Source organism: Pristiophorus japonicus, chromosome 18 (assembly GCF_044704955.1).
Source record: "Pristiophorus japonicus isolate sPriJap1 chromosome 18, sPriJap1.hap1, whole genome shotgun sequence".
NCBI lineage: Eukaryota > Metazoa > Chordata > Chondrichthyes > Pristiophoridae > Pristiophorus > Pristiophorus japonicus.
Genome location: NC_091994.1, coordinates 42,754,416 through 42,780,775, shown reverse-complemented (window position 1 = coordinate 42,780,775; position 26,360 = coordinate 42,754,416). Strand labels below are relative to the sequence as shown.

Below are 26,360 nucleotides of genomic sequence, written 5' to 3'. Positions count from 1 at the left end.
AAGATTAATCTGCAGGACACTCCTGCGAGCAATCCTGGAGAAGTAGCGCAAGGGCATTAAATACATTGTGTGGGTTTTTTTTTCATTTTGTTTGAAGGCTTTTATTTATTAGTTATATAAATGTTGCAGATGGGAGGAAATGGCTGTTTGACAGACATGAATCATCCAATCAGATAAAAGAGTTTGTCTGCTTTCCAATTGGCATGGGAAGGCGGGTGTGGGGGGGGGGCGCAAGAATGGACATGTCGGGTGACCAATGGTGGGAGCGAGGCCCGGGAGGGGGGGGGGTGGTGGGTTGGAAGTCATGTGGTGAAATCTCCCAAAATATGTCCAATCAGAGTTGGGAACCCTGCCATTCTGACCAGCAGTTACTGGGCACCCTCTGGTCCTTGAAGTAGTTCTTAAAGTTCCTTTCCCCTTCCCCTCAAACCAGGCTGAGTTCAGTAGTTGCTGAAATATTTACCATGCAATATTTTCAAAAGTTGTCAAAAGCCAGAAGATTAAAGGAGCTCTCTGTAATCTATGCACCTGTGAGCATGATCACAGATTTGTAGAGCTGTTGCAAGATGGCCATTAACCGGTCCAGGCAGCGGGCGGTCGAGGGGGTCGTTCAGCCCGACTGCCTGCCTCTCTTCCGCAGATATGTCCGAGCCAGGGTGTCTCTGGAGATGGAGAACACGGTGTCCACCGGTACGCTCGCGGCCTTCCGCGAGAGGTGGGCGCCGGAGGGACTGGAGTGCATCATCACCCCCGGCAACCAAATTTTAATTTGATTTTATATGTTTTAAAGTTTAATTTGTTTTATTGCTGGTTTTAGTGTCCCCCTCCCCTTTTATAGGAGGCACTTGTATAATTTATGATTTTAGTCCCAAAAAAAAGCAAAAAAACACGAAAACAAAAAGGCACTTGGAAACTGTTTGGAGTGTCCCCCAGATCAGAGGGCACTTGATTTAATTGTTTAATTTTGTCACCAATCAAAAGAGTTGTAGAGCTGTTGCAAGATGGCCATTAACCGGTCTAGGCAGCGGGCAGTCGTGGGGGTCATTCAGCCCGACTGCCTGACTCTCTTCTGTAGATACATCCGAGACAGGGTGTCTCTCAAGATGGAGAACACGGTGTCCACCAGTACGCTCGCGGTCTTCCATGAGAGGTGGGCACCAGAGAAACTGGAGTACATCATCACCCCCAGCACCCAAATTTTAATTTGACCGTTTATTGTTTAACGTCCAAAGTTTAATTTTTGAATTTGTCAGTTTTAGTGGCCCCTTTTAAGGGGGCACTTGATTTATAGTTTTACTAAAAATAGTTGTAGAGCTATTGCATTGTGAGTGGCTTAGCCAGTCACGTGATGTTCACAAGACTCAATAAACCCCAGTCAGTTGGGTCTAGGTCATCAACGATGAGGTATGCAGTTGTGAGCCTAGTGGATGAACTGGTAATGTGTAGTGTGATTGTTGAACCTTTGTTAATAAACCAGTTCTCAATAGCAATGTGTTGCTATGAATTCTTAAGCAAAGAACTCATGAAGCAAATACATTACTCGCCCCTTAAAGGGTCAGCGAGACTCAAGGTGCTTTGCAGTTTGCTTTTGTTTGCCCCATTCTGGAGCAAGTGAACTGCATTGACCGAGCTCACCCGTTTATATTGCCAAGTCGTCCTCGGTGTCTGTGTAGGCCTGTTGGAGACTGGTTCAGCCGCTAGGCCTGGCAACACCACATCAAACCACAGTGGCATGCATCAGGAGGGCCAGGGAGCTCGACACTGACTCAGTCGCTGCTGATGGCGTGCTCACCCCTAGGACAGGCCAGGCGACCCACAGTGATGGTTGCCAGCTCTGATTGGATGTATTTCTGGAGGGTTCATCACCTGTCTCCAACCTCCACCCCCCCAAACCTCCCACCCAGTTAAACAGCCAATTCCCCCCCCCCCCACCGCCCCCCCCATCTCCAGTGCTTTTCTAACTAATAAATGAAAGTGTTCACAGAAATGTAATCACAGTTTTTCTTAATGAAGCCTATGATTTTTCTCCCAGAATTGCTTGCAATCTTTAATTCCTGGAGGCTCAAGGACAATCCTGGAGGGTTGGCGACCCTACCTGCAGTCATCATAGGCAGTCCCTCGGAATCGAGGAAGACTTGCTTCCACTCTAAAAATGAGTCCTTAGGTGGCTGAACAGTCCAATATGAGAACCACAGTCCCTGTCACAGGGGGACCTACCTGCAATGGTCTTCTATCAGTACCGTGCTGTATGTGCCTACGCTCTTAACATTGACGCACTGAACTGACATGTTGACTCTCCAGCAGTGGAGCCCCATCAAAAACCCAACCCCTGCTGACGTCGGCTGAATGGAGGTTTGACTGTTGACACTCGAGCGTGCTGCCGATTGTTTGAGGCACCCCTTTGTTGGCAGTCAGCTGTGTTTCCCTTCACCCTGTTCCTCACAGTTACTCCTCCCCACCCCCAGTTTTCTTCACCCTCTCCAGATCACCCTGACTCGTGTTGAAATGCAGTTTTACAACAGTCTTCCGAATCTCCTGCAATCATTCGTTGTGTGTGACGTGCATGCGAGCGGTTTTCCAACAGGAGTCACTGGATAATGATCAGGAATGGGAATCCAGGCTGGATTTTTCCCCCTCCCTGAAGCAAAGGGAAGCGAAGCTAAATGCACTTCCCCGAGTGCTGCTGAAACTGGGCTGACTGAGCACAAACCCAGGGACTGGTCCTGGGCCAGAAAAGCTCTGACACTAGGCAATTCACTTAACAGAGCTTATGGGGTGTCCTTAACCTGTCCTTAATAGATCTGCAGTGGCTCAGTGGGTAGCACTCTTGCCTCTGAGTCAGAAAGTTGTGGATTCAAGTCCTACTCCACAGACTTGAGCACACAAATCTAGGCTGACACTCCAATAGAGTACTGATGGAGCACTTAACTGTCGGAGGTACCATCGTTTGGATGAGACATTAAACCGAAGCCCCATCTGCCCTCTCAGATGAACATAAAAGATCCCATAACACTATTTTGAAGAGGAGGGGAGATATCCCTGTGTCCTAGCCAATATTTATCCTTTAACCTGCATAACAAAAACAGATTATCTGGTCCTTATCACATTGCTGTTTGTGGGAGTTTGCTGTGCGCAAGTTGGCTGCCGCATTTCCTACATTACAACAGCGACTACACTGCAAAAGTACTTAATTGGCTGTAAAGCATTTTGGGACATCCTGTGGTCATGAAAGGCGCTATGTAAATGCAAGTCTTTCTTTCAGTTTTGTTTTTTCTGTGTGCATGCCTGCTCGCTGCGGTCCTGATACTGCAAGCTTTTCGCAGATAGCCCCGGGGGAGAAGAGTCAGTGGATTTTACTGCCTGAATCTGAAAGGGACGCATCCAGGGGACAGGAGTCCTGAAATGAAACAGCTGCTGTTTAAAAAAAAAAACATTAATACAGATCGTGTTCATCGGAGTGTGACGCTGGTTTATTCTGCAATTGCTGACGTCGGCGGCCAACAGCGGGAGAGACAAAAGGAATTTATTTTCTGTGATTTTCACAAGAAAGCGCACTGTGTAAAAAGCACTGAAGTGAAGCAGCGCTAAGGGAATAGTTACGGCTGTGGTGCCCCCCACGATCAAATATCCCATTTGCTCTATAGACTCACGCATGCAGAATGAGAGTCATTGGCATCCTAAGCAAAGGGTCAGTGCTGATGGGGAGATGTAGGGAGATTAGTGTGGGCGAGGAGGGTGAAGATTAGTGTGGGCGAGGAGGGTGAAGATTAGTGTGGGCAAGGAGGGTGAAGATTAGTGTGGGCGAGGAGGGTGAAGATTAGTGTGGGCGAGGAGGGTGAAGATTAGTGTGGGCGAGGAGGGTGAAGATTAGTGTGGGCGAGGAGGGTGAAGATTTGTGTGGGCGAGGAAGGTGAAGATTTGTGTGGGTGAGGAGGGTGAAGATTTGTGTGGGCGAGGAAGGTGAAGATGCAGAGCAGTTGGGACGATGAAGTAGGAGTTGTTTCGCTGTATGGTGCAGCTGCCCACTGCCTGAATTTGGCCAGTTGAAGCTGCAGGGGTGGAGTCAGAGACCAGTGGCGAGTGGGAGTCAGAGTCATGACTCCCCCATTCAGTCAGCTGGGGCAGTTTCACCACTTAGTGCCACCATGGGGAGCATCGTTCCCCAGGAATGGGCCAGAAATCCACACCCGTGCTGCCACGCTGTCAGGAAATTACATCGATTTTAAAATTCTCATCCTTGTGTTCAAATGCCTCCATGGCCTCATCCCGCCCGATCTCTGTAACCACCCGCCAACCCTAAAACTCTCCAAGACCTCAGCACTTCTCCAATTCTGGCCTCCTGAGCATCCCTAATTTTCAGCACTGCACCATTGGTGGCCGTGCCTTCAGCTGCCTGGTCCCTAAGCCATGCAGTTCCCTCTCTAAACCTCTCTGCTTTTCTTCCTCCCTCTCTCCTTCTTTAAGTCGCTCCTTAAAACCTACCTCTTTGACCAAACAATTGGTCACCTGTCCTAATATCTCTTTACGCGGCGCAGTGTCAAATCTGATTACCTTCCTGTGTTGCACCTCGAGACGTTGGTACTACGTTAAAGGTTGTATGTTGTTGCTGTTGTTGTAGTGTGTTCTCCCTGATGTCGGGGAGGGTTATTGATTAACCATGTGAGCACCACAGTACCGGGCTATATGGAGAATGCTGCCCCAGAGCCAAAGCAGAATTGTGGCCCTAATGGCTGGCACGATTAGCTGCTGATGTTCCATGTGCTGTACTTACTGTATGATTCCCTTATCGCATACTCATGTAGTATGCATAATAATGCATTTTTACAGTACCTTTCACAACCTCAGGATGTCCCAAAGTGCTTTACAGCCAACATACTTTTGCAGTGTAGCCACTGTTGTCATGTGGGAAACGTGGCAGCCAATTTACGCACAGCAAGTTCCCACAAACAGCACTGTGATAATGACCAGATAATCTGTTTTTGTTATGTTGATTGAGGGATATATATTGCAAGAATTCAACCAACTCAGCCACGGCCGTTACCACCTCACTTAGGTTACACGGCTGCTTTCAGTGCAATGTTGCAATGTTCACGGGGTGCTGTACTTACTGTATGATTCCCTTATCGCATACTCACGTAGTATGCGAGTTGATGGAGAGTTCGAGGTTCATGACTCCAGTCCTGGATCCTGGACCTTCTTCAAGAGCTGGAAAGTTCCATTGACACCACACGTGTTGAACCACTGTCCTGTACGTACAAACTGAACACTGCCCTGTATGGACACACTGAACTCTGCCCTGTACGGACACACTGAACATTGCCCTGTACGGGCACACTGAACATTTCCCTGTATGGACACACTGAACATTGCCCTGTATGGACACACTGAACACTGCCCTGTACGGACACACCGAACACTGCCCTGTACGGGCACACTGAACATTGCCCTGTATGGACACACTGAACACTGCCCTGTACGGACACACTGAACATTGCCCTGTACGGACACACTGAACATTGCCCTGTACGGACACACTGAACGTTGCCCTGTACGGACACACTGAACGTTGCCCTGTACGGACACACTGAATGTTGCCCTGTACGGACACACTGAACACTGCCCTGTACGGACACACTGAACACTGCCCTGTACGGACACACTGAACACTGCCCTGTACGGACACACTGAACACTGCCCTGTACGGATACACTGAACACTGCCCTGTACGGACACACTGAACACTGCCCTGTACGGACACACTGAACATTGCCCTGTATGGACACACTGAACATTGCCCTGTACGGACACACTGAACACTGCCCTGTACGGACACACTGAACATTGCCCTGTACGGACACACTGAACATTGCCCTGTACGGACACACTGAACATTGCCCTGTACGGACACACTGAACACTGCCCTGTACGGATACACTGAACACTGCCCTGTATGGACGCACTGAACACTGCCCTGTACGGACACACTGAACACTGCCCTGTACGGACACACTGAACATTGCCCTGTATGGACACACTGAACATTGCCCTGTACGGACACACTGAACACTGCCCTGTACGGACACACTGAACATTGCCCTGTACGGACACACTGAACATTGCCCTGTACGGACACACTGAACATTGCCCTGTACGGACACACTGAACGTTGCCCTGTACGGACACACTGAACATTGCCCTGTACGGACACACTGAACACTGCCCTGTACGGATACACTGAACACTGCCCTGTATGGACGCACTGAACACTGCCCTGTACGGACACACTGAACGTTGCCCTGTACGGACACACTGAACACTGCCCTGTACGGACACACTGAACGTTGCCCTGTACGGACAAACTGAACATTGCCCTGTACGGACACACTGAACACTGCACTGTACGGGCACACTGAACGTTGCCCTGTACGGACACACTGAACATTGCCCTGTACGGACACACTGAACACTGCCCTGTACGGACACACTGAACATTGCCCTGTATGGACACACTGAACATTGCCCTGTACGGACACACTGAACATTGCCCTGTACGGACACACTGAACACTGCCCTGTACGGACACACTGAACACTGCCCTGTACGGACACACTGAACACTGCCCTGTACGGACACACTGAACATTGCCCTGTACGGACACACTGAACATTGCCCTGTACGGACACACTGAACATTGCCCTGTACGGACACACTGAACGTTGCCCTGTACGGACACACTGAACATTGCCCTGTACGGTCACACTGAACACTGCCCTGTACGGACACACTGAACATTGCCCTGTACGAACACACTGAACATTGCCCTGTACAGACACACTGAACACTGCCCTGTATGGACACACTGAACATTGAACTGTAGGGACACACTGAACATTGAATTGTAGGGACACACTGAACATTGCCCTGTACGGACACACTGAACATTGCCCTGTACGGACACACTGAACTGCCCTGTACGGATACACTGAACACTGCCCTGTACGGACACACTGAACGTTGCCCTGTACGGACACACTGAACACTGCCCTGTATGGACAAACTGAACATTGCCCTGTACGGACACACTGAACACTGCCCTGTACGGGCACACTGAACATTGCCCTGTATGGACACACTGAACATTGCCCTGTATGGACACACTGAACATTGCCCTGTACGGACACACTGAACATTGCCCTGTACGGACACACTGAACACTGCCCTGTACAGACACACTGAACACTGCCCTGTACGGACACACTGAACATTGCCCTGTACGGACACACTGAACATTGCCCTGCACGGACACACTGAACATTGCCCTGTACGGGCACACTGAACATTGCCCTGTATGGACACACTGAACATTGCCCTGTACGGACACACTGAACATTGCCCTGTACGGACACACTGAACACTGCCCTGTACGGACACACTGAACATTGCCCTGTATGGACACACTGAACATTGCCCTGTACGGACACACTGAACATTGCCCTGTACGGACACACTGAACACTGCCCTGTACGGACACACTGAACACTGCCCTGTACAGACACACTGAACATTGCCCTGTACGGACACACTGAACATTGCCCTGTACGGACACACTGAACATTGCCCTGCACGGACACACTGAACATTGCCCTGTACGGGCACACTGAACACTGCCCTATACGGACACACTGAACACTGCCCTGTCCAGACACACTGAACACTGCCCTGTCCAGACACACTGAACATTGCCCTGTACGGGCACACTGAACACTGAGCAGTTGGCAGGACACCTTCGGCCTTTGGAGGCAGCCTTTATGTTTACTGGTGCTCCATTTTTATTTCAGCAGATCTTCAAAGCCTCTACGCGGCTATATGCTAATGCTGTCCATGGGTTACAGGAATCATGTTACGTGTGTGAAAGCCCTTTAAATTTACAAGCAGCCAAGTGCAATACACTTAGAATGGGTTTAAATGTTTGTAAATTGGCCTCTTCAACAATGCCCTCTGTCTTTTTTGTTTGATGCGCAGGCCCTTTAGTTTATTTAGTTTATTAACCCGTTCAAGTTTACACACATGTGCGATTTTTTCCATTGTAAAGCTGGTGAGCGGCCTGCGTGGGATCTCCAGACAGCACAGCTGCGCAGCTTAGCGGAAAAGTTGCTCTTCAGTGCTTCATAATAAAAAACATTTAATTTATTTTTGTGAAGAGCTTACATCATCACCATTTGAATCAATTATAATGGCACCATGTATAACATATTAATTGGGGCGCCTATTTCGGGCAGTTCTTCACACCTCTTTAACCCCTGCACAGTCTGTGCACTGTTCAGTTTTTATCCCTATAAAGAAAGCACTTGCATTTATATTGCATCTTTTATGACCTCAGGACATCCCAAAACACTTCACAGCCAATGAAGCACTTATGAAGTGTAGCCATTGTTGTAATGTAGGAAATAATTTGCACACAACAAAGTCCCACAAAGAGCAATGAAATAAATGACCAGCTAATTTGTTTTAGTGATGCTTATTGAGGGATAAATATTGGCCAGGACACCGGGGATAACTCCCCTGTTCTTCTAAATAGTGCCACGGGATCTTTTACATCCACCTGAGAGAGCAGATAGGGCCTCGTTTTAACGTCTCATCCGAAAGACTCCAGGAAGTGTCAATGCTATTGTGTATCTCTCCCACACTTCACTCTTTTCTGGCAGATGCACTTTTTCAGTTGCCGCTTCTCTAGGGTCAGTCTAGGAACTAAGTGCAAGTTGTATCCAGCACCAATCTGAATGTCAGTGACCAGTGGAGCCCACAGGGATCACAGCAGATGGTGATTGGTTTCACCATCCACCGCTTAAACAGGGTAAGTTGTGTTAACATCATTGTGTCCGCTCCCTATTTTTTTCTTCAGCTACCTGGCCTTAATCTGGCAGCTGAGAGAACGGGTGTTGGGCGGGGGGCTGGGCGGGGGGGTGGTGGTGGGGGCGTGGTGGTGGGATCAGCCTGGCCCAGGCCGCTGTTGGTGTTACATGCAGCACAACTACCAGGAGATGCCAGGGTTAAGGTTACCAACTCTGGCTGGACATATTCCTGGAGATGTCATCACATGACCTCCTCCTTCCAAGCACCCCGCTCCCACCATTGGTCACCCAACATGTCCACACGCGCAGTGGCCCTGCCCTTCCAAGTCAATTGGAAAGCGAATGGACTCTTCATTACCCGTTGTACGATTCTTGACTGTCAATCAAACACTTTTTTTCCCGCATGTCCAATACCTTTGTGACTAATAAAGAAAAGTGTTCAAAGAAAATTAAGAAAACCACAATCTTTTTAATGCCTCCATCGATTTTCTCTTGGGTTTAACTCCTGGAGATTAATCGTCAATTCCTGGACAATCCTGCACAGTTGGCAAGCCTAGCTAGGGACCACCCAGCCACTACTCTCTGCTCCAATTATCTCACCCTCTGCCAAGGGACAGCGTTCCTTTCCCCTCTTCCCCGCTTTGGTGTGGCTCCATTCGGGAAGCGGACATCAAGGTACTTGCAACAGTGGCCCACCCTGCTCTGTGGCCCTGAGTGCACGGATGAGTTGAGGCACACACAGGCAGAGTGGGCACGTCGGCAAGCTGGGTGAGGATGAGTGGCAGCTATGGATATCAAATCCCAGCAAGTGTTATCACCTCCAGGAAGGAAAAGAGAAAACTGGAGGACTTAAAAATCGAAGAAACGAGTATCATTGATAGCCCACAGAGAGTTCGGACATTTTCCCCACGTTTCCTTTCACACTAAGTGATTAACATCAGCCTGTGTCCTTCCAGAATTGCTAAAGTCAAAATAGATATTATAATTACTTCATCACATGTGTCAAAATTTCACTCCAGGAAGATTTTTATGATAGTTTTTGCCTACACAACTCAAAAGTAATCAATTTGTAAAGCGCTTTTTGATGTCCCGAGGATATGATAAATTGCTCGATAAATTATTCCCTTAGTGCTATACCTGGCAGTGCGTGTACCCGTCAGGCCAATGGATTATGGTTGTATGTCCCCTCTGGAGGAAATAGTAACTAAAAATCCAATACAGATACGACATCTGAAATCTGGAATCCTCGGGACTGAGTCTGTACCGGTTTTTGTGTTTTTCCGGATTTCAGACAAGAAAATCAATAGTCTGAAATCTGGAATCCTCGGGACCGAATCCGTGCCGGATTTTGGGTTTTGCCGGACTTTGGACCTCGCCGCAGACCGAATCCGTGTTGGATTTTGGGTTTTGCCGGACTTTGGACCTTGCCGCAGACTGAATCCATGACAGATTTGGGGTTTTGCTGGATTTTGGACCTCGCCACCCGCCTATCTTCCAATCCTCCGTTTCCGGAATTCCGGATTCGGGACGTTGCACCTGTATAGCTTCCTGCTACATGATGTTCTGCAGACCTGCTGATTCAGTGTAGCTTTCACCAGTCACCGCTCGGGTTTACGGAGGATGCCCACATGAAAAGCACGAACGTGGAGATCTATCTGTTCCACTGTTGTTGATCGCGATGATTAAAGCCTTCTAGAACTCCAGTGCATGTATATTACATGAAGCTGCTAATAGCACATGCCTCCGAATCAGCTCTCTTCTGTCTGCTGCTGACATAAATGCTGGGCCTTTCTTAGGGGAATTCTTTTAACTAGTTTACTGCATGCGTTTGAGTAATGTGCAGCAACTCCTTTTTTTTTGTGTTGCCAAGTTACTCCCATCGCTCCCCTCCCTGCCCTTGACTCAAACTGGAACGTCCGTTCCATGGGCTCCAGTCACTCTGGTGCCTTGTCCAAGTATCTCCGGCCTTCATGAGGGAGTGCAAGCAGCCTGTTGTTTTTCAACGCGTTTATCTTGTTCATTCTTAAAGCCGACATTTGGCATCATTCCCACTGTAATAACAGCCAGGCCTCAGAAAAGCAGCAGATGGTGTCATTATTGCGAGGGCAGAAGCAATGGAAGGATCCAATTGAAAGAAATGGGTTTGAATTTCTGCCAATATCGAACTCTCCTCCCCACCCCCTACCTTCAGCACTTTTACACTTGGCAATCCTGTAGCTCGAATCGTGCAAAGCCAGTTTGACCAATGTAAACGTAGCCGGCCGATGATCCAACTGTAAAATGTAGAAGCACCTCCTGTTGGATATCTTGGACTTCTTACAGCACCGTTACCATGCAAAGTGGCTCATGGAGACACTATGCAACGTGTTTCAGGCCCAAGTTTCCCTGAGGACTAAACAGCTGGAATGGCCTTCCAGTCGGGTTGTCAAATCTGGTTGGACATATCCTTGGCGGTTTCTTCACATGACATCTCGCCTCCAACCATCCCAATCGGTCAAACAGCTTTTTCTCACCCCACAGCACCCCCCCCCAGCTCCCACCCCACCCCACCATCGTAAATATTTTTTATAGCTATATACCCGGTTGTGCTGTTGGCTGCTCTCAGCTTTAGGCATGCTGCATAAACCAGGAAATAGTGGGGACTTGTAAAAAGGGAACAGCAATAATCATGGGTGATTTTAACCTCCATATTGATTGGACAAATCAAATTGGTCAGGGTAGCCTTGAGGAAGAGTTCATAGAGTGCATAAGGGACGGGTTCCTTGAGCAGTAAGTAACGGAACCAACCAGGGGGCAGGCTATCTTAGATCTGGTCCTGTGTAATGAGACAGGATTAATAAACAAACTTCTAGTAAAGGATCCTCTTGGAATGAGTGATCATAGCATGATTGAATTTCAAATTCAGATGGAGGGTGAGAAAGTTGGATCTCTAACCAGCATATTAAGCTTAAATAAAGGAGACTATGAAGGTATGAGGGCAGAGTTGGCTAAAGTGAACTGGGAAAATAGATTAAAGTGTAGGATGGTTGATGAACAGTAGTGTACATTTAAGGAGATATTTCACAACTCTCAAGAAAAATATATTCCAGTGAGGAGGAAAGGATGTAAGAGGAAAGATAGCCATCTGTGGCTAACTAAAGACATAAACGACGGTATCCAATTAAAAACAAGGGCATACAAAGTGGCCAAACTAGTGGGAGGACAGAAGATTGGAAAGCTTTTAAAAGCCAGCAAAGAATGACTAAAAAAATGATTAAGAAAGGGAAGATTGACTATGAAAGTAAACTAGCAAGAAATATAAAAACAGATAGCAAGAGTTTCTATAGGTATATAAAAAGGAAAAGGGTGGCTAAAGTAAATGTTGGTCCCTTAGAGGACGAGACCGGGGAATTAGTAATGGGGAACATGGAGATGGCAGAAACTCTGAACAAATATTTTGTATCAGTCTTTACGGTCGAGGACACTAACAATATTCCAACAATGGATAATCAAGGGCCTATAGTGGGGAGGAACTTAACACAATCACAATCACTAAGGCAGTGGTACTCAGTAAGATAACGGCAGATAAATCCCCTGGACGTGATGGCTTGCATCCTAGGGTCTTAATAGAAGTAGCGGCAGGGATTGTAGATACATTGATTGTTATTTACCAAAATTCCCTGGATTCTGGGGAGGTCCCAGCAGATTGGAAAACTGCAAATGTAACGCCTCTATTTAAAAATGGAGGCAGACAAAAAGCAGGAAACTATAGACCAGTTAGCCTAACATCTGTGGTTGGGAAAATGTTGGAGTCTATTATTAAAGAAGCAGTAGCAAGACATTTGAAAAAGCAAAATTTGGTCAGGCAGAGTAAGCATGGATTTATGAAGGGGAAGTCATGTTTGACAAATTTGCTGGAATTCTTTGAGAATGTAATGAACAGGGTGGATAAAGGGGAACCAGTGGATGTGGTGTATTTGGACTTCCAGAAGACATTTGACAAGGTGCCACATAAACATTACTGCACAAGATAAAAGTTCATGGGCTTGGGGGTAATATATTAGCATGGATAGAGGATTGGCTAACTAACAGAAAACAGAGAGTCGGGATAAATGGTTCATTCTCGGGTTGGCAACCAGTAACTAGAGGGGTGTCACAGAGATCAGTGCTTGGACCCCAACTATTCACAATCTTTATTAACGACTTGGATGAAGGGACAGAGTGTAACGTAGCCAAGTTTGCTGACGATACAAAGATGGAAGGAAAAGCAATGTGTAAGGACACAAAAAATCTGCAAAAAGACATAGACAGGCTAAGTGAGTGGGCAAAAATTTGGCGGATGGAGTATAATGTTGGAACGTGCAAGGTCATGCACTTTGACAGAAAAAAAATCAAAGAGAAACTTATTATTTAAATGGAGAAAGATTGCAAAGTGCTGCAGTACAGCAGTACCTGAGGTACTTGTGCATGAAACGCAAAAGGTTAGTATGCAGATACAGCAAGTGATCAGGAAGGCCAATGGAATCTTGGCCTTCATTGCAAAGGGGATGGAGTATAAAAGCAGGGAAGTCTTGCTACTGTTATACAGGGTATTGGTGAGACCACACCTGGAATACTGTGTGCAGTTTTAGTTTCCATATTTACGAAAGGATATACTTGCTTTGGAGGCAGTTCAGAGAAGGTTCACGAGATTGATTCCAGAGATGAGGAGGTTGACTTATGAGGAAAGGTTGAGTAGGTTGGGCCTCTACTCATTGGAATTCAGAAGAATGAGAGGTGATCTTATCGAAATGTATAAGATTATGAGGGGGCTTGACAAGGTGGATGCAGCGAGGATGTTTCCACTGATAGGAGAGACTAGAACTAGAGGGCATAATCTTAGAATAAGGGGCCGCCCATTTAACACTGAGATGAGGAGAAATTTCTTCTCCCAGAGGGTTGTAAATCTGTGGAATTTGCTGCCTGAGAGATCTGTGGAACCTGGGACATTGAATAAATTTTAGACAGAAGTAGACAATTTCTTAAACGATAAGGGAATTAAGGGGTTATGGGGAGCAGGCAGGGAAGTGGATCTGAGTCCATGATCGGATCAGGCATGGTCGTATTAAATGGCGGAGCAGGCTCGAGGGGCCGTATGGCCTACCCCTGCTCCTGTTTCTTATGTTCTTATGAAAGGAACAAGATAAGCCAGGGTCCTTGCTCATGATGTCTATCAGGTAACCCTTGCTGGGACGTATGATTTCTAGATGTTAGCTGAGGACTAGATCGGGTGAGCAGGTGACCAGGCCTGGCTGTGCAATATCCCTTGAATTGGTCTTCAGTAAGAGAAAGTGTGCTCAAGAGAGGGGAGCAGAAAAACATCAAAATATTGAGTGCAACTAGCCCGTCCCTTTTTGACAAATTAATCCCTTCTCAGCACATCTCTCAATCCCTCCATCCCCCTTGAGGGTAATAATCACATTTCAGCGCCTCTCTAATGCATCTAATCAGGATATGAGTAAGGGAAAGGAAGGAAGTCGAGAGGGTGTTGATGTTTTGTGTATCTTTATTGAAGAGTTAATGATTGAAAGTGTACACAAGGGGGACTGTGTAGAATCTAATTAGATGCTAAATTGTGGTGGTGCGCAATGAGTCAGCTGCATGCCAGCATTTGGCGTTAATTCTGCCCCAATGCCCCTGTATCCAGATACAGTCAGTACCTTGTGTCAACAGCACGATTAATGGCTCCACAATGTTTATTTTCCCTCTGGCTCATTTGTTGTTGGTAACTTCACTTCGAGGATGCTGTTGTTGCACCTGGGAAATAAAAGACTGCAGTACCACTTCCCACCTCCCCATCCATCGTTCTTTGCTGGGGTGTAGGAGCCACAGGTATCGGCAGCCCTTTAGTCCCCCACCCAAAGAGCTATTCTTCTCGTGTGAGGCAAGTTTGGTGCTGCAAAGGTATTCGAGGTTCTGCTGTCTGCAAGGCCAGTATTCAGATCACTGGGGAGCACACACTTCTGTTTTTAATTTTTTTTCCTTACTGATTTCCACTGATTGCTGTTCCATGAGCAATGGTGGCCCTGCTACCTCACTGAGGGCAATTGTAATATTCCTGCCATGTTCCCAACTGGGAACCATCCATTCAGCACTGACCAGGGATCAGACTGAGGCCTTCCTGGTACGTATGGCATAAATGCCAACCTGGAAGAAAGACTTGCATTTATATAGCACCATTCTCAACCTCAGGGCATCCCAAAGCCAATGAAGTATCTTTTTTTGAAGTGTAGTCACTGTTGTAATGTAGGCAATGCAGCATCCCAATCGTGCACAGCAAGCTCCAACAAACAGTAATCTGATAATGACCAGATAATCTGGAGTTCTTTTGTGTGTCGGTTTGAGGCATGAATATTGGCCAGAACACTGGGGCAAACTCTTCTTAGAAATAGTGCCATGGGATCTTTTGCATCCATCTGAGAAAGCAGACGGGGCCTCGGTTTAACGTCTCATCCAAAAGACGGCAGCTCCGAGAGCTAGCAAAAGCTGAACAACAGAGCCAAAAATGCTAATAGGTCAAAACAAATCCTTGAATAAAATCCTAGGCAAAGTAAAAAGAAATAATTACATTGGAAGTGCTGTGGGGAACGGAATTGTCGTGTAAGCTGTGGGTCTGTCAGTATACCCAACGTTACATAAGAACATAAGAAATAGGAGCAGGAGTAGGCCATACAGCCCCTCAAGCCTGCTCCGCCATTCAATAAGATCATGGCTGACCTGATCATGGACTCAGCTCCACTTCCCCGCCCGCTCCCCATAACATCTTATCCCCTTATCGTTTAAGAAACTCTCTATTTCTGTATTAAATTTATTCAATGACTCAGCTTCCACAGCTCTCTCAGGCAGCGAATTCCACAGATTTACAACCCTCTGAGAGAAGAAATCCCTCTTCATCTCAGTTTTAAATGGGCTGCCCCTTATTCTAAGATTATGCCCCCTAGTTCTAGTCTCCCCTATCAGTGGAAACATCCTCTCTGCATCCACCTTGTCAAGCCTCCTCATAATTTCGATAAGATCACCTCTCATTCTTCTGAATTCCAATGAGTAGAGGCCCAACCTACTCAACCTTTCCTCATAAGTCAACCCCCTCACCTTCGGAATCAACCTAGTGAACCTTCTCTGAACTGCCTCCAATGCAAGTATATAATTCTTAAATATGGAAACCAAAACTGAATGCAGTACTCCAGGTGTGGCCTCACCAATACCCTGTATAACAGTAGCAAGACTTCCCTGCTTTTATACTCCATCCTCTTTGCAATAAAGGCCAAGATTCCATTGGCCTTCCAGATCACTTGCTGTACCTACCTTTTGTGTTTCATGCACCAGGACCCCCAGATCCCACTGTACTGCAGCACTTTGCAATTTTTCTCAATTTAAATAATGACTTGCTCTTTGATTTTTTTTCTGCCTAATTGCATAACCTCACACTTTCCAACATTATACTCCATCTGACAAATTTTTGCCCACTCACTTAGCCTGTCTATTTCCTTTTGCAGGTTTTTTGTGTCCTCCTCACACATTGTTTTTCCTCCCATCTTTGTATCGTCAACAAACTTGTCTACGTTACACTCGGTCCCTTCTTCCAAGCCGTTAATATAGATTGTAAGTAGTTGGGGTCCCAGCACTGATCCCTGCGACACCCCACTAGTTACTGATTGCCAACCCGAGAATGAACCATTTATGCCGACTCTCTGTTTTCTGTTAGTTAGCCAATCCTCTATCTATGCTAATATATTGCCCCCAACCCTGTGATCTTTTATCTTGTGCAGTAACCTTTTATGTGGCACCTTGTCAAATGCCTTCTGGAAGTCCAAATATACTGGTTCCCCTTTATCCACCTTGTTTGTTGCATTCTCAAAGAATTCCAGCAAGTTTGTCAAACATGACTTCCCCTTCATAAATCCATGCTGACTCTGCCTGACCAAATTATGTTTTTCCAAATGTCCTGCTACTGCTTCTTTAATAACGGACTCCAACATTTTCCCAACTACGGATGTGAGGCTATAGTTTCCTGCTTTTTGTCTGCCTCCTTTTTTTAATAAGTTTTCCAATCTGCTGGGACCTCCCCAGAATCCAGGGAATTTTGGTACATTACAACGAGTGCATCCACTATCCCTGCCGCTACTTCTCTTAAGATCCTAGGATGCAAGCCATCAGGTCCAGGGTATTTATCTGCCTTTAGTCCCATTATCTTACTGAGTACCACCTCCTTAGTGATTGTGATTGTGTTAAGTTCCTCCCCCCCATATAGCCCCTTGACTATCCACTGTTGGGATATTTTTAGTGTCCTCTAAGCCTTCACTTCAAGTACATAAAAGGCAGAAGAGAGTATTGGAAGCACAAGATTTATTTTCTGCAGATATCTGGGACATGCTTTCCTCGTACCCCCAAATGCTGTTCTTTCTCGGCCTCCCCTGTGCTGATTGTATTCCATGAATGCAGTCAGGGTCCCCAGAACACTGACTGGCTGTGCCAAACGTAGATAGTTGGCATGTGTGACAGTGCTCTGTTTGACACCTGGTTCTGTAACTACTAGTAAGACAAGGTTCCATGGAAAATGGAGTTTAGATTTCTTAATTTTAAACTAAAGTTAAAAATGCGCAGAGCAAGTATAGAGAGCGACAAATTTCAGATTCATATCATGCATGACCTTTTTCTGCCAAGATAGAGTCATGTTTTTAAAAATGCATTTTTACTCTCCTGCATATCGACAATTTATATTCTTCTGTATTGTTTGTGCGGACAAAATCGATCAACGTCTGTTTTCATTTTCCCAACTTGGAGTGAAGAAACCCCTCTGGATTAAATCCCCATGTTGCAGTCTTTCGAAAGCATTCCCAGCATGGCCCTTTTATGGACCATGGTTAACAAGTGTTAAATGAGCAGTGAATTCATGATTGAGCTGTCGACAGCAACAGGATTGCACATCGGTTGAGTAATAACCTTTTGGAAACCATAACAAACCCATTTAAGAAAAAAACGGCTGAGGAAAGCTGATACTAAGAATGTTATCCCTGGACATTATGTAGTTGAATGATTCAGAATAGCTTGGAGCGACTGTCATAAATTTGGCTTTGAACAGTCCATTTTACACATACTCATTCAAGTCATTCAATTTCTGGCCAGCAGGTTAAAACTGTTGGAGAATGCGCATAACTAAACAGTGGATCCAATGTATACCTCACCTTTTGCAAAGAGATAAATCTGAGTCCATTTCTCTGTGTGGAGCCTGGACAATAAGGGCCAAAATTGCCCTTCCCCTAAGGCATATTACGGCGGCCACGCTGCGGAGTGCAATGGCCGCCAATTTTTCGTGGAATGGCCGCCATTTTGAAAATTCCACTCCTGTGGTATCCCAGCAGCGACCCGCTCCTCCCACTACCGTTCCGCTGCTGTCGATCCATCCTAAGTGCGTCATCAGAGAGCGCACCATCAATGTTCCCCCCACGACCGGCAGCTTTTTCTGTCAGTGCACTGTGCTTCGAGTACTTGCAAAATGGCGGTGCGGCTGCCCTTAAAGGGGAGTACGCACTGCCGCGGCTGCCATCTTTTTTTTTGATCGGCCGACTGCCATGTCGCGCCGACAATTATGCCCACAGATTCGGCTGGGCCGCCAACAGGTGCCTCTTGCGCGCCATGCCGCTGGCCCGGCCGAAACCCTCCCTGGTGGCCCAGTGGACCTAACTTAAAGAATCGCACCGACCTCCCCTATAAGTGAAAGGGAGAGACGTGGTGATGCGGCACCGTAATGACGTCATTAGCGCTACGCTGATGAGTGAGAGCGGCGGACACTCCGCCCGCCGCCCACTTCCGCCCCACTCGTGTGCGAACTTCCGCTCACCACCGCACTTCCGCCCCCATTATGACCGACTTCCTGCCCGCTGAAAATAAAAAGCTAAAGAGCAGAATTGCACTCAAGAGGTCACCGCATTAACCGCGCCAGTAAAAGCACTCGAAACAGGTAGGTGCGCCACATTTCCAGCGGTGGCCAATTTCGGCACTTAAGTGTCGGGGTATTACTGACTAACCCTGCCCTCACACGCACTTTTCAGCAGGCATTGGCACAGAGCAGTCAGGAGCCCTGGCTGATATTTCTATTCCCTCTTGCTAATTCAGTATACTTAAATCATTATAACACTCCCAACCACTGCTGAGATCAGCTAGCTCACAACCAGAGAGTCTTCATACCCCAAACAGGCTGTGCATTTGCCCATTAGGCCATTCAGGGAGATTAGTGTTCGAATTTAAATGATTACCCTCCAATGCAATGTGGAAGGTTTATAAACAAGTGAGCGAGTTAGCTTTAATTTCCAGTAACTATTTGATTTTGTTTTATGCTGGATAGCAAATATATAAATGGTCCATGAACCAGCATGAGGTAGATTTACACACTGTTCCGTGCTCTCTGACTCCCAACAATCCCGACTTTCCGTACATCCTTCAGTTTCCCCAGTTTTCTATCCAATACACTATTGACTGTTGACTATTGACCCATAGACTATAGACGGTTAGAAGAAATAAAGAACTTGCATTTCTATAGCACCTTTCACAACCGCAGAACGTCCCAAAGCACTTTACAGCCAATTAAATACTTATGAAGTGTAGTCTAATGTAGGAAACGGGGTAGACAATTTGCACTCAGCCAGCTCTCACAAATAGAAATTATATAAACAACCAGATAATCTGTTTAAGTGATGTTGGTTGAGGGATAAATATTGGCAGGACACCAGGGAGAACTCCCTGGCTCTTCATTGAAATAGCGCCGTGGGATACTTTACTTCCATCTGAGAGGGCGGATGGGGCTTCGGTTTAATGTCACATCCGAAAGACGGCACCTCTGACAGTGCAGCATTCCCTCCCTCAACTCTCGGGAGTGGGACCTGAACCCATAACTAACAGGCTCAGAGGCAAGAGTGCTACTAACTGAGCTATGGCTGATATGAAGAAAGAAAGTAACAGGACAGAAAGTTATTTGGCCCATCCTGTCTGCACTGGTTCTTGGCTAGAACGACCCAAACTATTCCCATCATCCTGCTCTCTCTCTCCCCAGAGTCTTGTATCTTCCTCTATTTCAAATATTCATCCGCCTTTCCCTTAAAAAATGTAATAACCTCTGTCTCAACTCTTTGTGTAAAGAAACTTAACTGGACCAGCCAAATAAGTACTGTGGCAACAAAAGCAAGTCAGAGGCTGGGTATTCTGCGATGAGTATCTCACCTCTCGACTCCCCCAAAGCCTTTCCACCATCTACAAGGCACAAGTCAGATGTGTGATGGAATACTCTGCACTTGCCTGGATGAGTGCAGCTCCAACAACACTCAAGAAGCTTGACAACATCCAGGACAAAGCAGCCCACTTGATTGGCACCCCATCCACCACCTTCAACATTCACTCCCTCCACCGTGGCTGCAGTGTGTACCATCTACAAGATGCACTGCAGCAACTCGCCAAGGTTTCTTCAGCAGCACCTCCCAAATCTGTGACCTCTATCACCTAGAAGGACAAGGGCAGCAGGCACATGGGAACACCATCACCTCCAAGTTCCCCTCCAAGTCATATACCATCCTGACTTGGAAATATATCGGCGTTCCTTCGCTGGGTCAAAATCCTGGAACTCCCTCCCTAACAGCACTGTGGGAGTACTTTCACCACACGGACTGCAGCAGTTCAAGAAGGCAGCTCACCACCACCTTCTCAAGGGCAATTCGGGATGGGCAATAAATACTAGCCCTTCCGGCGACACCCACATCCCGGAACAAATTAAAAAAAACTTTTGCTCACTCTCAGTTATAATATTAAACTGATGACCCAACCCCCACCACCAACCAGAGAAAATAGTCTTTCCCTCTTCATCCTATCAAAACCCTTCATCGTTTTGGTTCACCTCATGCACATTTAAAATTTAAAATCTGTGTATTTTCTCTGATAATTAAGAGTCAATTCCCCAGGTTCTAAAATCTCAAATAATTGGAAGCGTGCTGGATTGGAATATATCTTCCAATTGACTAAGTCCATGTACCAAAAGTTTAATCTACTCCCACTACATTCTCTTTGTGCTGATTAGGCAGGCTTTAACAGATTCATTTGAAATGTACCTCCAAATCCCTGCTTGTTACTAATCCCTTCAGACTTCCTCTGAGCCCTCTCTGAATGAGACACAAGTTGTGGTGCTTAATTATAGATTCTATAAATATCCATTTCATTCCCAAAGTGGTAACGTTTTAATTAGGCTTCATTTCCTTCCTTTCCACCAATTTCATTCCCCTTTGCCTGAACCCTCGTGCGAGGCTGCAGTTGCAGAGCTGATAGCCTCCCTCTGGTAGGTCACCCAAGTGCCCATTCTTGAAGTGTGAGCCAGGACAGTGAGCACTAGCTGGCTATCTGATCATGGAGCAGATAATTTCCATTCCCAGTCGTGTCCTCACCTAACCTGCAAACTCTTGTGCTGCAGGGGTTACCAGATACTGCTCAGGAATGGGAACCCTGACTGATTTTACACCTCTGTTGCCCAGGAATACTGAGCTCAATTATAGCCCCCCTGTTTTTGAATGGTAGGGGAGTCTTTTTTTCCCAGAAAGTGAATGGGGAAGCAATCAGAATTCTCTAGAATTGAAATATTTTTATTGAGAAACCCAACTGAAGTGGCCCATTGTCCACAGTGCAGTCTATCACCAAGGGTGGAAAGAGTGGAAGCCCCTCAGAGATTTTTGAATGATAAGGGAATTAAGGGTTATGGGGAACAGGCAGGGAAGTGGAATTGAGGCTAAGATCAGATCAGCCATGATCTTATTGGCCTGCTCCTGCTCCTATTTCTTATGTTCTTATGTTCTAAGCCATCATACGTAGAGAAAACATGACAGAAACTGACATTGTGACGAAGGGTCATCGACCTGAAACATTAACTCTGTTTCTCTCACCACGGACACTGCCTGGCCTGCTGAGTGTTTTTCTGTTTTTGTTAGTGTATAAAATGGACGGTATCAAACAAGCCGCCCATTGACCGTGTCAATCTTCAGGGGTTCATGGTTTGATTCACAGAAAAGACCTGTGTGACTAGTTTTCAAGAAAGCAAATGGCAATTTTGCAAACCTCTAAAATGAATGATGGCAGCAGGAAGGCAGCAGAAACAATTGCTTTTGGTCAGCCAGGTGTCTGACACTTGTGGAAACCCATCATCATGTTCAAGAGATTCTAAACTGAGCTACTTGCATTGAGTCGCCATTGAAATCAGTGGGATAACAATCGGCTGGCTTCTACAGTGAACGGGCAATTTGCTACGCCAGATTACCGCCCAGGCGATGACATTGGATAGCACCCACAATATGGCTGAGGGAAGACAGGACTGTTGCTATGGAAACCCCTGACCAATAGAATGCATAATTGTAGGCTGTACAGTAAAGCTTTGAATCTGGCTGAATGTTGCTCCGGCCTTAACAATGATAAAGGGTCTAATGATAACAGAACTTTAGGATTGATCGCTTGTGACTGAAATTCAATTACAATGAAGTCCAACGTTCATACGAGATTAGTTAGCACTATTGATGATTTAAATTCCCATTCTAATTGCCAGTGAGGAAACACTATTGGGCACATTTGATTTAACTCACAATTTTGTTTTACTTAGTCACCTATGGGCAGAGGTGGTACTAGATCCACCAACGGAGACTCGAGCTCAGGTCTGGTCACACAGCAACCAACAGCCTATCCAGGCAGCCATTCTTCATGTGTGAGCTGAGACAGTTGGGGGTAATTCTAACTCTGGGCAATGGGCCAAAATGGACGCTATCAATCAAGCCACCCATTATACACCCTGCTCGATTTTCTTTTCCGTTATCATCAATCAGGCGGCCAATTTGATTTCGCCCATTTTAGTCCATCGCCCAGAGTTAAAGTGAGTGTTGGGTTGGGAGGCTACTGAACGAAGTGGTGTCCAAATGGAGCCCGATCTTGACCCCCACCTCACGTCCACACAAGTGCACTTTCCAGCAGGTGTTCGGTCACTGCCTGCCAATCAGGAGTGAGAACCCTAGCTACACAATTAAATGGCATCATTTTTTTTTCAGGACCTGATTTCTCTTTTTATAAAAAAAAAGCTTTCACTCATTTTCCGTCGTCTTCTCCCGCTATCCATTTGACTCCATAGCCAACCAAAACGCCCGATGACTAGTGAATGGTATGGTTGTACTCTAGAGGTGACCAGGGACATGTCGGATGAGTTGTTACTGTGTGAAACAGGGCTCCCAACAAGCTGCTGAACCTGCCCGTAACAAAGGGGGCAAGAACACACCTCAATTCATTCATGTGTTCAAAGGGGGACTTCTGAGTTACCAGCATTGGAAGAGTTAACAGAATAGTCATGTGACTGCAAAGCAATCAAACGTTTGGGCATTGACCTGAGGCTGTTGCACTGTGTTTGTGTTTTATATCCCCTTTATATTGCTGGGGGAGATGACACCCCTGTGATTCTGCCTGAGGCACTGTAGCCCTCCCTGGGAGCTGGTTTTCTTAGATGTCAGTGATAGCATTTTGGAACCGTGAGCTACAGTTCATGCTGACGTCCCGTTTATCTGACTACAGGGCTGTAGTAATACCCGACCTCCTGTACGGGTCAGAGACATGGACCATATACAGTAGACACCTCAAATCGCTGGAGAAATACCACCAATAATGTCTCCGCAAGATCCTACAAATCACCAACATTAGCCTCCTCGACCAGGCCAACATCCCCAGCATTAAAGCACTGACCACACTTGATCAGCTCTGCTGGGCAGGCCACATAGTTTGCATGCCAGACTCCCAAAGCAAGCGCTTACTCGGAACTCCTTCACGGCAAACAAGCCAAAGGTGGGCAGAGGAAACGATACAGAGACACCCTCAAAGCCTCCCTGAAAGAGTGCAACATCCCCACTGACACCGGGGAGTCCCTGGCCAAAGACCGCCCTAAGTGGAGGAAGTGCATCCGGGAGGGCGCTGAGCACCTCGCGTCTCATCACCGAGAGCATGCAGAAAACAAGCACAGACAGCGGAAAGAGCGTGCGGCAAACCTGTCCCACCCACCTTTACCCTCAATGACTATCTGTCCCACCTGGGACAGGGACTGTGGTTCTCGTATTGGACTGTTCAACCACTCATTTTAAGAGTGGAAGCAAGTCTTCCTTGATTCCGAGGGACTGCCTATGATGATATCTGATCTGCTACCTTGGCTCTGACCACGGTGGGATTGAACCCTCAGATAGCGAGCAGAAATACGAGAGCTGGTTCTGCCATCGGCTGCAGCTTTTGAGGAGCAGCCCCGGCAAGTGCAGGCCGGAGAATCATGGGCCCGTGATTCATTGTTGGCTCACATGAACCCCCAACAAAATCAGGGAGGTTCTTGGCCAGGCATGGTATTTGCTCATAGAATCATAGAAATTTCAGCATGGTAGGAGGCCATTTGGCCTATCGTGTCCACGCCGGCCGACAAAGAACTATCCAACCTAATCCCACTTTCCAGCTCTTGGTCCGCAGCCCTGCAGGTTACAACACTAAGTGCACATCCAAGTACTTTTTAAATGTGGTGAGGGTTTCTGCCTCTACCACCCTTTCAGGCAGTGAGTTCCAGACCCCCATCACCCTCTGAGTGAAGAAATTTCCCCTCAAATCCCCTCTAAACCTCCTACCAATTACTTTAAATCTATGCCCCCTGGTTGTTGACCTCTCTGCTACATGTGCAACTTGTGCTGTTCTGTAATATACTCGGGGCAAATTCAGTCACAGTTGCAAGTGCACTGGAAATGGTTGTGAATACAAATCGCACACAAGTCTGTGTAATGCTCTCAGGATTTAAATTCAGCTTGTAAAATGAGAAAGGGACAAAGGTGATGATTGTTCTTGTTGAGCTAATTCTAACCACCTCCCCCGCCCCCCCGCAATTGCAGCCTGTATCGCATCCTTTTCGCCCCAGGGTATCCCTGGAGATGGAGCACGCGGTGTCCACCGGTACGCTCGCGGCCTTCCGCGAGAAGTGGGCACCGGAGGGACCCGAGTGCATCATTTCAACGGGGAACAACATTTTAATTGAATTTGATTTGTCAAGGTTCCCTTTAATGTGTGTTAGTTAATTTGTGTTTTTTTTTGTACCACTTGAATTAACGTTCAACCAAAATAATTGTATTTCATCCTTTTTTTCACCTCTCTCTCTCTCCCCCCGCAGAAGCAGCCAAGGATACATGCACATGAAGTTCAGCAGAACGAAAGACTTCAAGTACATTCTCGGCCAGAACAGCCCTCCGTTTGACAGTATCCCAGAGGTCATAAACCACTATACAAACCACAAGCTGCCAATTAAAGGGGCTGAACATCTCTCGCTGCTGTTTCCTGTGACGGTACAGACTCTGTGACTGGAGCTCAGGCAGCTGCCCGAAGCACTGCAGTAAAAAGGAATGCGGTCTGCGGGGGGAAAGAAAAAGGAGACTTATCTTAATGGACATAGAACGTCAGCAAGTATTTCAGCCACCTGGTTTGTGATACAGCGACCGTAGCTCGATTGGATACAGGCTCTCCAGGGTAGAGCTCCATTTCTGGGCTGCGATATAATTGCAGGCCAAAGCGGTTGAATATCTCATTTCCTGGGCTTTTGTTTCAAAGGTTGTGGTGAATTGGATCATGAATGTTGTTGAACTCACTTGTAAGGATTCAATCACTCATTTACTGGGAATATACGGAATGTATTTTATTTCTCCTGTGGTCCGCCACCCCTCCCCTCCTGAATCTAATACTATGGGCCCCTGACATCCTCCAGGATTTCACCCACGTGGCCAAGTGCGAGCTGAGTCACTGAGTGTTGGCTGGCTGTTTCAGCACGAGGGCATCTCAGCCAAGCCCAATCATGTCTTCGCCCGACATCCAGCACACATGCACTTTCCAACCGGGGTGGGGGTCCGTGGCTCGTGATTTGGAACGGGGGAATCCCTAATCGACCTTCCCTTCCACCCCGCTCCTGCCACAATGGACATTGAGGTGAATTATCGTGTCCTACTCTGACTGAGCATAGCTATGTTGGCACAAGCCAGGGATCAAACTTGGGACCATCCTGGTCTGTGTGACTCAGTACCACACTGCACGATGTCATTACCAACTGAAGTATTGGGAGGGGAAAGGGGGGTGGGGGGGTTGACATGGAATGTCTTGAGCTTCCAGTGTAATATGTGTTTTCTATTTTCAATAATATTTTCTGTAAATATCTAACAATTTTTATAAAATATGCTGGGAAGAAATGTCTGAATGCATAATTCACAAATGAGGAGGCTTCAAGCACAGAGTTCTGTGCGGAGGTTTAAGAAATGATTGCAATCATGGTGAGTAACGAGATCATTACTTGAAGACATCTCATTCTGTTTCAGGACATAATGTTACAAAGTCTGTTTTTTTTTTGTCCCATTTGATCTTTGCAGCCTGGCCATAGGTGGCACATACCAATGATTGTTCTTTCATATTTAGTCTTTTCGACCT

The 26,360-nt window shown here is 46.7% G+C and overlaps 1 protein-coding gene across 1 annotated transcript in view; it reads left to right on the top strand.

Annotated features, from left to right (window-relative positions):
* The window catches only part of LOC139229223 (SH2 domain-containing adapter protein F-like), a 296,149-nt gene extending 270,131 nt beyond the window's left edge, over positions 1–26,018 (top strand). Inside the window, exon 7 of the mRNA XM_070860883.1 lies at positions 25,063–26,018. Coding sequence (XP_070716984.1) covers positions 25,063–25,249 — 187 coding nt within the window. The 3' untranslated portion in view covers positions 25,250–26,018. The remainder of the gene's footprint in view (positions 1–25,062) is intronic.
* The last annotated feature ends 342 nt before the right edge of the window (positions 26,019–26,360 follow it).